Raw genomic sequence first — 13,962 nt, 5'->3', positions numbered from 1 at the left:
TACGGTAGGAAAGAAGGTCTACAGTGTGACGTGCCACAGCTTGCGTTCGTCCAAAAAAAAAAGATACATAAAAAAAGACTGAGTGAATCTATATTATCCTTCGCCCCATCTTTTCCTCTCCCCCCCCCCCTTTTTTTTTTCTTTTTCTTATTCACGCGCAGCTCGCAGCGTAAGCGTTAAAGTCACATGTGTCAGAGAGGTCACACCGTGAATTTACGGCCGCACAGAAAGAACGAGAACCTCTCGCGTTCATCGTGTAGCGACCGGTGCGCGTTCCAATAAATCTGCGAAGCCCGCGGGTCGCCAAGCAGCGGGGTTCTCGGAGGCCACGCAGTCGCTACGATCGTCTTCGCAGATGAATTCTATTTCATGATATATATATATATATATATATATATATATATATATATATATATATATATATAGTCTAGTAGATCCTCCGTGAGCGGTCACAACGTGGTTTATTTCGACGTTTCGGCCTAGAGTCTGGCCTTCATCAGGAATATTATTCCTGATGAAGGCCAGACTCTAGGCCGAAACGTCGAAATAAACCACGTTGTGACCGCTCACGGAGGATCTACTAGACTATATGCAACGCTACGGCCACTCAACCACCATGCCTGCCTATATATATATATATATATATATATATATATATATATATATATATATATATATATATATATATATATATATATATATATATATATATATACAGTTTAAACTCAATTTGTTGCTTTACATCCACTAGCGGAGAAGCGAAAGCTTTTTTTTTTTTAATTTAAGTTTGATATAGCCTTCATAGACAGAGAGGAGGTGTTTGACTCAGTCGAGAGTTCAGCAGTAATGCAGGCACTATACGCTATCCGGGCATCGAAGAACTCTGCATAAACACAGTGGAAGAAATCTACAATGGATCCACAGCCACCCTAGTTCTCCGTAAAGGAGACGACAGAATCCCAATGAAAAAGGCTGTAAAGGAGGGAGACGCGATTTCTTCCATGCTATTCACCGCGTGTTTACAGGTGTTTTTCAGGACCCTATATTTTTCATTTCATTTCATTTCATTTTTATTTCCTTAAGGACCCCACTCGGGGGTATTACATAAGGGGTGGATACACAGGAAAAGAGAACATTTGAACACGTTAGTTTTCGCAGCATAGGTGATTTGTAAGATTTGTCGCGAAGGATGATGGGCAGGTGATTGAAGCAATGGAGCAGGGAAGCAGGTAAGGGAAGTGGAGCAGGGAAGGGAAGGATTGAAGCAATGGAGCAGGGAAGCAGGGAGGGAAGGAGCAGGGAAGCAATGGAGCAGGGAAGCGTTAGGGATAAGAGTTAATGGAGAGTATGTAAGTAACCTGCGATTCGCTGATGACATTGCCTTGATGAGTAACTCGGGAAACAAATTGCAGCTCATGATTACTGAACTGGACACGGAAAGTAGAAGAGTAGGTCTGAATATGCACAAAACGAAAGGAATGTGCAACAGTCTCGGCAGAAAACAGCGCGTTGCAATATGGGGAGAGACGCTGGAAGTTGTTAAGGAAGTTAAGCAATATGTCTACTTAGGACAGGTACTAAATGCGTAGCTGAACCATGAGAGTGAAATAACCAGGAGAAAAAGAATGGGGTGGATCACATTCAGCAAGCATTCTCAAATCATGAATGATAATCTGCCACTAACCCTCAAGAGGAAAGTATACGACAGCTGCATCTTGCCGATATATACTTACCTACGGGGCAGAAACTTCGATGCTTACAAAGAGGGTTCACCTTAAATTAAGGATGACGCAGCGAGCGATAGAAATCAAAATGATAGGTTAAGGATATCACAGTTGAAATCAAGAAGAAGAAATCGACACGGGCCGGGCACGCAGCACGTAGGCAGGATAACCGCTGGTCGTTAAGGGTGACTGACTGGATTCCCAGAGAAGGCAAACGCACGAAGAGGAGACAGAAAGTTAGGGGGGGGGGGGGGGGTTGATGAGGTTGAAAAGTTCGCAGATATAACGTGGCAACGGAAAGCACAAGACCGGGTTGATTGACGGATCATGGGAGAAACCTTTGCCCTGTAGAAGGCGCAGTCAGGCTGAAGAAGAAGAAGAAGAAGTAGAAGAAGAAGTAGAAGAAGAAGTAGAAGAAGAAGTAGAAGTAGAAGTAGTAGAAGAAAAAGTAGAAGTAGTAGAAGAAAAAGTAGAAGTAGAAGAAGAAGTAGAAGAAGAAGAAGTAGTAGAAGTAGAAGTAGTAGAAGTAGTAGAAGAAGAAGTAGAAGTAGAAGAAGAAGTAGAAGAAGAAGAAGTAGTAGAAGTAGAAGTAGTAGAAGTAGTAGAAGAAGAAGTAGTAGAAGTAGAAGTAGTAGAAGTAGAAGAAGAAGAAGTAGAAGAAGAAGTAGAAGAAGTAGTAGAAGAAGTAGAAGTAGAAGAAGTAGAAGTAGAAGAAGTAGAAGAAAAAGAAGAAGAAGAAGAAGAAGTAGAAGAACAAAAAGTAGAAGAAGAAGAAGTAGTAGAAGTAGTAGAAGAAGAAGTAGTAGAAGAAGAAGTAGAAGAAGTAGAAGTAGAAGAAGTAGTAGAAGTAGAAGAAGAAGAAGAAGAAGAAGAAATCCGGGATCGAACCCGCGACCTTCATGTCCGTAGTCGAGCACCGTAAAAATACATTCGTGGGTAACTCTGGACGTAGCCATCTTGTGTACGTCGACAAAAGCGCCCCACTAAGTGTTTTCAGGAGCTTCGAAGCCCACTCTATATGCATGCTCTTGAATCGTTTAGAATAATTTTCTATAACACATGTAACATACGCCTGTCGTCTTCGAACTGCACAACAACGCTATGAAAGGCAAGCAGTCACGTCACGGGACAGCCATGCAGTTCGGAGATGACGTCAGGCGTTTCAGCGCTTGCTTCTTCGTTCCTTTAGTTTCACCGAGTTCCTGCTTTATCAAGCCTCATCTATCGCATGCAAACCGTTGTGGTTGCGCTATCTCGGTACTTGATGCAGCCTAACATGAACCTTCGTGTCCCTTCGAATGGGCGACTGTTAATCATTTCAGGGAGCCTACGGTACGCCAGTAAATTGTACGCCTTCGGAGCAACTATTTACTGGACACGTAACCTCGTGTACTCAAGACATATTCGAGACGCGGGAGACCGATTTATCGGCTGAGCTACCGATGTTAAGGTCGTAAAATCAATTGAGCTGGCCACCTCACTGCCGTTAAAATAAAAAGACAAAAAAGTCACACGGTCTAGAATGCATTCTGCCTAAGACGACTCGAAGCATAGGGTTTCTCATAAGTACACCAGAGGGAACTCTGGCGCTAGTGTCTACGGGAGCTGCAACGCACGGCGCTTCAGCGAGCATGCGAATGATGGGTAGTACATGGCATCGCCCTAGTTTTCGGATATTACGTTACATTGGACTTCGCGTGGCTTGGAGCCGCATTATCGCGGACAACAATCGGCAAATGTTCGGCAGTTACGCTTGACCGCCTTAACATTTTAGGCTCACCGATTCAATTCGGGCCAAAGTTCAAAACGGCTCTTTCATTCGAAACAAAACCAAAACACAGCAATAAACGACGCAACAAGTGCGCTCGCCGCGCGCAAACGCGAATACTAGGCAAACCCATCATTCCCACGATCACTGAACGATTGCAGCGCCAAAGTCCCGGGACTCTAGTTGATTTTAGATAAATCTATGGGCAGATGAGATTAGGAAGTGTGCTAGTATTAAGTGGCAGCAGCAAGCACAGGACCGAGTTGCCTGGCGGAACATGCGAGAGGTTTTTGTCCTGCAGTGGACGTAGTCAGGATGATGATGAAAGAGCCCCAGGCGGTCGAAATCTCTGGACCCCTTCAATACGGCGTTCCTCGTAATCGCGACGCAGTTTCGGGACGCAAAACATTTATATTCTGAACGTCACGTGACCTTGCATGGCCTCCGGGAATCAGCCCACCTTCAGCGAAGCAACGACGTGACATCATCACGATGTCATCAAGCGCCTTCATGTCAAGTGAAGTCATTGAGATGTCGTGATGACGTAACGTATTCTGACCGGTGACGTCATCACGGCGTCGTCAGAGCGTCATAAGATTTTTCTTTTTTTTTTCCTTGTATCAATCGTTTTGACAGCTCGGACGGGCACTTTCAGCGTTTCGCGATGCATTTGAGGTAATATTTGATTCTGTCACCTAGCCACGCCGCGGTGGTCTAGTGGCTAAGGTACTCGGCTGCTGACCCGCAGGTCGCGGGTTCGAATCCCGGCTGCGGCGGCTGCATTTCCGATGGAGGCGGAAATGTTGTAGGCCCGTGTGCTCAGATTTGGGTGCACGTTAAAGAACCCCAGGTGGTCGAAATTTCCGGAGCTCTCCACTACGGCGTCTCTCATAATCAAATGGTGGTTTTGGGACGTTAAACCCCACATATCAATTGATTCTGTCACCTTGATAGTAATAAATAAACAGCTTTTCGCAGCTTCTCGAAAACCGGCCATGAACGACACATCCGGGGTTCAAAAGCGTCGTTCTTGCCCGAAGAATGGTGGGATCGACGTCACGTGTGCAACCACCTCTCTTCCTTCTCTCGGCTCATTTGCCCATCAATATTTTTAGTTTTTACTTTTTAACGTTCACTCGACAACCAACAACCGATTACGCACTTCAAATCGGCCGTCCTGCGGGAAAAAGAACAACCATCTCGATCATGTGAATGGCTCACCCATTCTTTAGTTCTCTACGCCTCTCGATATTATTATACAGATGCGAGGGAAGGTACACAGATACGAGTCTGTATAGCATGTGCGAAAGCTGAATGTAGGAAGAAAAAAAAGAGGAAATAAAAAAAAAGAAATGTGGCGCGTTCGGACAGCGTATACGGCCACTTGCCAGCCGTCTCGGCCGGCGCTGCTACGCTTTGGCGCGAAAGGGATACCCTTGGCACGGCGCCAGCCACCGCTTGCGTTTTAATCCGCCGGTGGCCGCCGAAGAAAGTGTTTGGCGGGGTTTCCTCGGCGCTGGATCGAGCGATCAAGATGACCACTTCCTCCTATACACGGTCAAGCGTCTTCGACGACGTTCCGCGCGTCCAGCAGTTCTTTCTTCTCTCTCTCCCCCCCCCCCCCCTTTTTTTTTATGTTAGTTGCGTGCAGCACCCACGCAAGTCGCTCGGAAAGAGGTGACCCCTCCTAAAGTTCGTGGCCCACCAACGTTTGGTCATGGGAAGTCGCAAGCTTGAACAATTAGGTGAGCAGCCGTGACATTCAAATATTTGTTTTGGATGCAGAGCAGCCCGTGACCAAGTTAACTTGTGCCTTAAAATGGGAAACGGGTCTTCCGTCATGCCCGAGGGGCGGCAACAAGGGGGCTACGGGGAGGAGGGCAGAGCAAACAGTCGAAACAGTGTAGCAGTGTGGTTTTCAGGGCCAGCTGCCACATGATGACGCAGTGACGGGTTCCATGTATTGTACGAGCTAAGGCCCGGTAAAAAAAGCAAATTATAAGAAAGTAGGTTGGAGCGGATGTTTGCACAATTATTGGTAAGTGATTTACGCACGCGTGGCGTAGTATTCTAGTCAGTACATTTTTTTCTCGTATCATTCACTCATAAATACAGCCATTTGCGCATGCTTCTTATGTGCTGGGACCTTTTAATTAGTTATCACGAAAACACAACGTACAAGTTCCCACCTGCCTCTCAGTTCCCACCTGCCGCCGCTTTGTCAAGTGTAAGTCCAACAAATCTATTTTGTTCGCAGATATAAACGCGCTCGAGTCACAATGTCGCGCTGTCGAGCGTTAAAGCGATATGTCTAACAATGCATGCTAAAATAGGGCGCACAGATTCACGGGCACAGAGAAAAACAAGCAAGTCTAGTCGGTGTCGATGTTACTGTGTGTGTGTGTGTATTACTGTAACTGCGCTACCACACCTGACTTACATGCGTGTGCTTTACTGCAAATGCCTTACCACGTCTGTTTTACTGTCTTTGCGGCTGCGTCCGTGCTACTCCTCTGCCCTACTGTTCTGTTCTACAATGTCCTACTCTGTATGTGCTGTTTTACTGCGTATGCGAGACTGCACGTCGCTTGCACGCTTGTATTTCAACGCGATCAGTCAGCAAATCACTCGACTTCCAGATTTTCCCCGCTTAACAAATGATCTACTTCTCTTTCGCACAACTGTTTTTTTTTTCTTTTCGCGTTCTAACGCCATTTTTGAACGTCCAGTACAATCCCCACGAGGCAAACACGGACGCATCGCCTATACTCGGCTTTCCGCGCGCTGCACCTAATAAGAAAGATCTGGACTCGCGAACCCCCTCCTCCCCCCCCCCCCCCCCCCCGTATTCCTCAATTCTCGCGATCGCACGTAGCGCCGCGAAGAAGCGGGAAGACGTGATAAAAATTGTTTCGAGTAAAATGGTGAGAGGAAGGCGGGGGAGGGAAGGGATTTACAGGCTGTCTTCAAAGGAAACGGGCTGCAATCAGCAAGCAAGCACGCGCGTATAGTGTAAGCGTGTGTAGGGGGATCGGCATACAAATTAACGCTCTCCCAATCGACACAAAATCGAAGGAGCCATGCGAGGGGGCGAGTGGAATGCCAGGCATCGCTAATGAGATTGAACGACGTGGATACGATACGTGCGGCCGAGCGCGCCATAAAAAAAAAAAAAAACGAATCCCCGCGCGGCCGACTCTGCATCGCAATTTGTGTCGACCCGTCATATGCGTAAGGTGGACAGGGCCAGAGAAGGCGGGTGAGAGTGTGTGATCGCAGACGCCCGCGTCCGCACATTAATGTGCGTGCGCGGAAACTTTAAATACTATGCCCTTCTACGCTTCGTTACTTTCCCTGCTCATTTCACTGCTCAATAGCTTCGCAGCTACAAACGCACCCCTTGAAACATTGACAAATGAAGAGTTGTTATCATTTTTCCTTTCATAATTCCTGAAATCTGTTTGCTCGCGATTTCTGTGCCTTAAAAGTGTACTTCCTTGTATTGTGTCTTTCATTTTTCTTTTTCTGTTATGTTATGCACATTTGGTTGTGTTTTTTTTTTATTCTTGAATCCTTGCTGTTCGTCAAGTTAGGGGTCAGCAGCTCAGTCAAGCTGTTTTTTTTTTTTTTGGAGTTTTCATTGGAACGATCCTCCGATTTAGCAGCTTTTACTGCGGGCCCCTGTCATCATGTACACAATGATGATGAAATAAACGTATTATTCTATTCTATTTCTGGTTCCTCTTTCCGACCCTGTTTCCCCTCCCCTGTACAGGGTAGCAAACCAGTTCCTACAGGTTAACCTCCTTGTCTCCTCCTTTAAATTATTTCTCTCTCTTTCTCTTTGGTTCTCGCGAAGTTTATTTTTTGTTTAGTGTTTTGTGAAACAAAGAAACGATTCCGAGAAGCGTGAGCACGCGCGCTGGTTTGCATGCTTGAACGACCACCGCGCGCAAGGGCGGCAAAAAACAAAAAAAAACCAAAAAAAAACCATGGCATTCGCGATCGCGTGGAAAACGTACGCAGTCCGCCGCATCGAAAGTTTGAAAGCCACGAGACAAGAAAAACAAAAATCGAGAGTTCTTGCGCTATCGGGAAAATCGGGCAAGCGAAGAAGCTTTGCGTATGTGTACCTACACGTGCTACATCTTTCCTTTTTTTTCTTTCTTTCATAGCATTGCACACTGCCCCCTATAATAACTGTTTCTTTCCTCCGTGCCGCGAATGGGACATCCATTCACGGGCTTAGCGGGGCAACACTTCGTTTGCTAGAGACAGAAGCGACGGCGAATTTGCGAAATATGACGAGTCACCTCAATAAAAAAAATGACATTGCCATATCAGAAAAGGGCTGATCGCCAACAACGCTACGGAGACAGCACAAATTACTGGAAAACAGACTCCCTTCGAAGGCCGCTTTTCTTTTTTTTTTTTTGCGCTCGCCGGTTGGCGTACGAAACCGCTGAAAACCTGAACACGTTTCGCGTAAAGAACTGAGTATTCTCACTGGTTCAGCAGGCAGCCATAAATTTAGATTTCGGGCCTGTCCGAAAACATTCCACGAACATGTATTGTGAAGCGCAAGCGGATGCAGTCACGAACTGCCGCTAAATACAGTTTCCTGCCCGAGCGACACAGTTCCCCCCCCCCCCCCCCCCCGGCGCCCCTTCACGCTCCTCAGCCAAGCCTCAGCTTTGAGTTAATTTTGAGTTAATTGTTTCACAAATAAATTGCCCCAATTTTTTTCCTTCTCAGTATTCGTCAAATACGAGCGCAATAGGCAATATGCGAAATTACCAGCGCCATCTATTGAACGCAGCAGGTACCATATCCGCCATTTTGACGCTGGCGAGGTTTGACCACTACGCGCGGGCGATCCACATGCGAACGTACGCGTTTCAACGCTTCGACTGTCGCAGTCAGATTTTTTTTTGTTGGCGAAATGCCAGTACACTGTTGTGTGCCGCTGTGCAAGCAGCGCGGAGTCACAGACAGCGATGGGAGCAACGTATGTGGCATGCATTACGATTTTGCAGCGATCATTTAAACGCAAAACAGGGTATGGCGTGCACAAGCTTTATGGGCACTGTCTAAGATGCATGTACCTCTGCGGTGCGCGGGCTGCACGAGAGCAATGCAGGACTAACCATTTTTCTGTGTTACGCGGACAGGTTGTGTTTTTATAGGTTTGTCATCTTTGCGGCTAGGTGTTTTCACTACGTCGGGCCTCTACACGACAGTGGTGTTCTTCGATTTACCGTCTCGAAACAACTGAGAAGCTGTGCGGCATTCAAACTTTCTTATGACTTCGGGGAAGCCTCAGACTATCGCGGACTATCCGCGGTGAGTCTGAAATGGTATATCGAAGAGCCCCGGCGATTCCCTGCGGTCGAATAGAGAATCCGCCACTGCTGGTGGGGTAACTAGTGTGACAGAACCAAACTGCTTGGACGGGCTTTTTTGTGACGAGATTACACCATGTAGGTAGACGACGTAGAAAATGTCATTTTTGCAGGTGACTGCGCACAGAGACGTGCAGAGCTTCCGCTACTCCGAGTAACATGCCGTACAAGCATGCATCCTAGAAAGGCAGCTCGGTTGTTTGTCTGCGTTCAAGTTCCGTTGTGTCCGCAAGTACGGTCACCACGCAGCAATAAAACAGTCATTCAGAAGATAAGGGCTATACCCACTTTGGAACAGAAAAGTATCTGCTCAGGCACTTCGTTTCCCCCAACGTGCGTGGACGCAACTTTTTCATTGGGGCCTCTCTCACTAATTTTCCTTTACCAACGAGATAAAATCGAAAAGATAGCGGGGCGCACTGCCGTAGGTTTCGAAAACTGGCACCGTGAGTATCGCCAGGGCTTGAGTGAAGGACATTCTGTGTGAGTTCAGAGCGCGGCAGTCCTATTTATTCGTAAGACGGGATTTATTCTCTGCATTTTAGTCTCGTTGGCTCAGTTGCATTGCAGCTGTTCTTTTGTGTTGCGACTCACCTCACTTGAAAAATGTTTGATGTTGCATTATAAAACATACAGCTGTGGAGACAACCATAACTTAGTTTTATGGGATTTGGCCTTTTGGCTGCCGTACACTCGCAGCTCCTAGAAACTTTTGAAGCTACTTAGATATAAAAAATGTCTCATTTAAATTCCCCCGAGTGTCCACAAGTGACTAACGCCTCTTGAGGCTTGCTGTGAAGGGCCATATCTAGGAAAGGCTGCTAGGAAACGGGAGTGTGCACAGAAAAAACTGAGGGGGAGGGGGTCACATTACAAGCGCATCATTAGTCCTGCAATGCACATATAAGTGTGACCTCTATTCCCTGTGAGATGAATTTGTGACAGCGCCTGTGTTTGTAAACAACCATCGTTTAAACAGCCAGGGAAACCTAGCTCGTGACGTCGCACTGAATGTTTGTTTGCTTATATCTTGTAGGTATCCTTCCACCGCTTTCCGAAAGATGCAACGACAGACATGTGCAAGATTCCTAAACAGTTTGTCCACATCACATGTTCGGGCACTGGGAAACGTCTTGCTGTGGCCATCGCAGTAGCTCAGCGCAGTGAAGCAAGTGCTCAGGAGTCGTACGGCCGTACTAGCGAACGCGTTGCCGTCGACAGCTCGCCCACATTAAAATGGCGGCGGGGTCAAAATGCACAGTGTTGCCAGAGCACAAAGCAATTTCGCATATGGTTCATTGCAAGGATTTTTGGCACGCTTCGAGCGCTTTCTCGCTCCTCTTATACTACAGAGAGAGCGCTCAAAGCTGTGGAGGGAGGCGATTATAAGGAGGTAAGAAGCCAGGTCCAACCGTAAGTGCGCGTCTTGGCCCTGAGAACTTTTTTTCTTTCGTAAGCGTGCCTTACTTTCGATGTGATCTCAAAGCGCTAGCGCGTATACACGTGGAGGCAATCAATGGCGGCCGCGGTGGCTATACACATCAAGAGGCTCAAACCAGCCAATGCCCGTGCGCTTTGGGTTTACGGCGTGGTTTTATTCGGGTTGATGGCATTGTTTGGCTAGAAAAGAGCAGGCGATTTTCTAGCTGGCTGAGAATTAGTTGTAATTCAGGCCGCACGCTGCGCTATAACGTTTGACTCGCGTGTTCTCAGGATTGAAAGCTTCCGCTCACACATGGGAAATACTACACGCCAGGCGATGTTATCGCTTTGGACCTTATATGGAACATGACGGCGACACCGACGCCAAAACGACGGTCACAGCGAAAGCTTGAAGAGCGGTGGCCTTTCAGGGCCCTGTTTTCTAACACTCTTTCGGTAGCTGCTGTGTTGCATTTACGAAGGTGTACTCCTTTCGCATTGGTAGGGCAGACACTCCTACATGCGACTACTGCGGAGCTGAAGAGACCATCGAACACGTCCTGTGCAGCTGCGCTTGCTACGACACACAGCGATGCCAGCTCCGGATGGTTTTGAATCAACTTGACCCCGGACCATTTTGTGTGCAGAAGATACTAGGACCTTGGGCATCTGCCTCAGTTGCGCAGAAAGCGACTAAAGCATACTGCTACTTTACTTAAAGGTAACAAACCTGAGCGACCGCCTGTAGACTGTGTGTGCTCCCCGAGTGTGCTCGTGGTTGTGGGTACCTTCTCATCTCTCTGCAACCTCTTTTCTCTCCTTTATCCCTTCCCCAGTGCAGGGTAGCAAACCGGATGCGCGTCTGGTTAACCTCCCCGCCTTTCCTTGCATTTTATCTCTCTCTCTTTCGGTAGCTGCTGCAAGCACACTTGCAGGGTACCCACTACGCCATTGTGTAGTAGGCACGCATTCATTAAGCCACCCTTCGTCATTCTTCGGAGAAGCGTGGTACCTGCTGCACGTTTGCAAGGAGTTGGGTGCAATTTGTTTTTGTTTTTTTTTTTCATCTGTTGCTGACGATGATGAAGAATTATGCCAGAAGCTTTTGTAATCCCCACAATACCCCACAGTGGGTTATGCGCCGCTGTTAATTAGTGAAGAAGATCTAGCTTTTTCTAAAGGGTTGAAGCATTGGACGACCCACTGGTTGCGCAATTCGAATTATGTGACGCTTCGTTGTTCCTTCGCTGTTCCAAAACGCTCTATTACAGCTATTAACGCAATCCTCTTCCCGACATCAAGCCTGCCTAAGGCCCCCTTTGTAATGGAGTTCCAAGCACTGGCGTAGCTCAGTGGTAGAATACTGGGCTGGCGCGCAGGGAACCCAGGCTTGAATAGCATTGTGTCCTTAATGAGCTTTATTTACTAAGCTTTTTTTTTTCTTTTCTTGCGATGGTGGTTACGAACACCGGCGGCGCGCAGGCGACTCGCGTTGTGATCTCGCAACAGTTTTCAATGTAAGAAGTGTCTCGGGTGTCGCATGCAGGGCGCGAGACAGCCCCGGAGTTCTTACAAGGAGCCACGCACGCGACACAGTCCTCATGATTGATTTGTGGCGTTTAACGTCCCAAAACCACCATATAATTGTGAAAGACGCCGTAGTGGAGGGCTCCGGAAATTCTGACCACATGGGGTTCTTTAACGTGCACCCAAATCTGAGCACACGGGGCTACAGCATTTCCGCCTCCATCGGAAATGCAGCCGCCGCAGCCGGGATTTAAACCCGCGACCTGCGGATCAGCAGGCGAGTACCTTAGCCACACCACCGCGGCGGGACCACAGTCCTCCTCAATTCACGCTGTCGTGCGCGAAGAACTTGTAAACGCAGCCATTTTTCGGCCCATATGTGTGCCCCGAGTATAGGGCGTATCGCAAATAGTGGGGGGTATACAAGAGGCGTACCTCGAGGAAATCGTTGCCGTCGTCCGATGAGCAGGGGCTGGTCTGTCCGTCGTCCACGATGCCCGGCGGTAGACCAGCGGCGGCCCCGTGCAGTCCCAGCAAGTCCTGCTCGGTCAGGTGGTGGTGCGGGTGGTGCACCAGCACGTCGGGCCGCCGGGGGTACGCTGTCGGTTCGGTTCTACGCCCTTCGCCGTACGCCGGAAGGTGCATGTTCGCCTGCGCGGTACACGGCAGGTGTCGTGACGCCGTATGGACGCTCGAGAAGTATAAGGGCAAATAGTTATGCTAGTTTAAACACTGTACTTGGCGAACTTGCGTCCAGCAAAAGGAAATACCCAAGGTACTATCGGCATCACTTTGGAATCGCGCTACTAACGAGTTGGAATCGCCTTCCCGACACCATTGTTGCCACACCTGACCGCACATCATTCCGCGCAAAATTGGAATCCCACTTTGATTCCACCCATTAACCCGTGGCTGTAAATATATTCTACCAACGTACTGTGTGCATAATTTGCTGTGCCTAGTTGTTTGTACTCTAATTCCCAGCCAAAGCGTTTCTTTTGTGTGTTATTTGATTCGTTTTTGTTGTCATTTCTGACCAAACTACCATATTAGAACTGTACTGTTTATAATAATTTGTTCAACTTGAATTATATACACACTCACAGCGTATTTTTTGCCCCCCCCCCCCTTATGTAATGCCCTCGGGCCTTTAAGGGTGCAATAAATGAAATGAAATGAAATCAATTGAAACGCGAACAGCAGAACGCGTGGCACAAGTCTTATCAATGGCGTATAGTGCGTGCCATCGACCAGTCATTGGCACAGACAAGCCCGCACATCCGGTGTGGCAGCACTGCGCGATCCCTCTATAGTGCAATATTTTTGCTTGTGTTCCAGGTATGGTATTTGAAAAGAACAAAAAAAAAACACAGAGGTTAAACTACTGCAGCCGAAGGCGAGAATTGTAGCACGGTTTGTCATCACGGACTTCATATTCACGGAATGCCTGGCTAATTCTTTTTATAGTAGACAAAACTCGGTGCACAATGCTGGCGATTTCACGCCGTTTCACTTCGTGCCGGCAAAGCGAAACAATTCGCGCTTTCCCTTCCGAAGAAACGTTCGGCGTTTCCAGTGAAGCCTTTTCGAGTCGGTCCCCGAAAGAAGCGCGCAGGTGAAGCAGCGCTGGCGAACGAGATACGACGATCGTTTGAAAATCAATCGCAAACCGATTATATTTCTCTTTTTGTTTTATCGCGCCAAGTCACCGATTGCACAGCGACGCTGAAGTAAAAGCAAGGAATTGCGAGTGATTCGATCAAAAGCGCTCGGCCCGCCCACGATGGCCACCGTTACCACCATACGAAAACAGAGCAGAAACGGAGAAAACGCACTGTAAAGAGATCGCGCAGTGTTGCCACACCGGATGTGCGCGCCTGTCAGTAGTGATGACTGGACGGCCAACACTATACTGTTTATAATGCTTGAAACACGCGCTCTGCCGTTCGGGTTTCATTTGACGCCGTTAGTACAAGCAGCACGCATTGAACAGTGATAACGGGAAGCGCTCACAGTAGTCTGACCATCGGTGGAATGCGTCATTTTTTTTATGCTTCGGTGATCTATCCATGTGGTGTTATCGCTGGTGCTCGCGTAAGCTTTCGAATAGGCTTGACTA

The 13,962-nt window shown here is 47.8% G+C and overlaps 1 protein-coding gene across 3 annotated transcripts in view; it reads right to left on the bottom strand.

Moving 5' to 3' along the window:
- Positions 1 to 13,962, bottom strand: part of TfAP-2 (transcription factor AP-2) — a 315,358-nt gene that overhangs the window by 67,794 nt on the left and 233,602 nt on the right. For all 3 annotated transcript variants that reach the window (XM_075873236.1, XM_075873237.1, XM_037417106.2), the window contains exon 3: positions 12,279 to 12,494. In XM_075873236.1, the coding sequence (XP_075729351.1) occupies positions 12,279 to 12,494 (216 nt within the window). The remainder of the gene's footprint in view (positions 1 to 12,278; positions 12,495 to 13,962) is intronic.

Source organism: Rhipicephalus microplus, chromosome 9 (genome assembly GCF_043290135.1).
Source record: "Rhipicephalus microplus isolate Deutch F79 chromosome 9, USDA_Rmic, whole genome shotgun sequence".
In the NCBI taxonomy this organism is placed as follows: Eukaryota; Metazoa; Arthropoda; class Arachnida; order Ixodida; family Ixodidae; genus Rhipicephalus; species Rhipicephalus microplus.
Note: the sequence above shows the minus strand (reverse complement) of the source record. Positions and strands in the feature narration are given on the sequence as shown.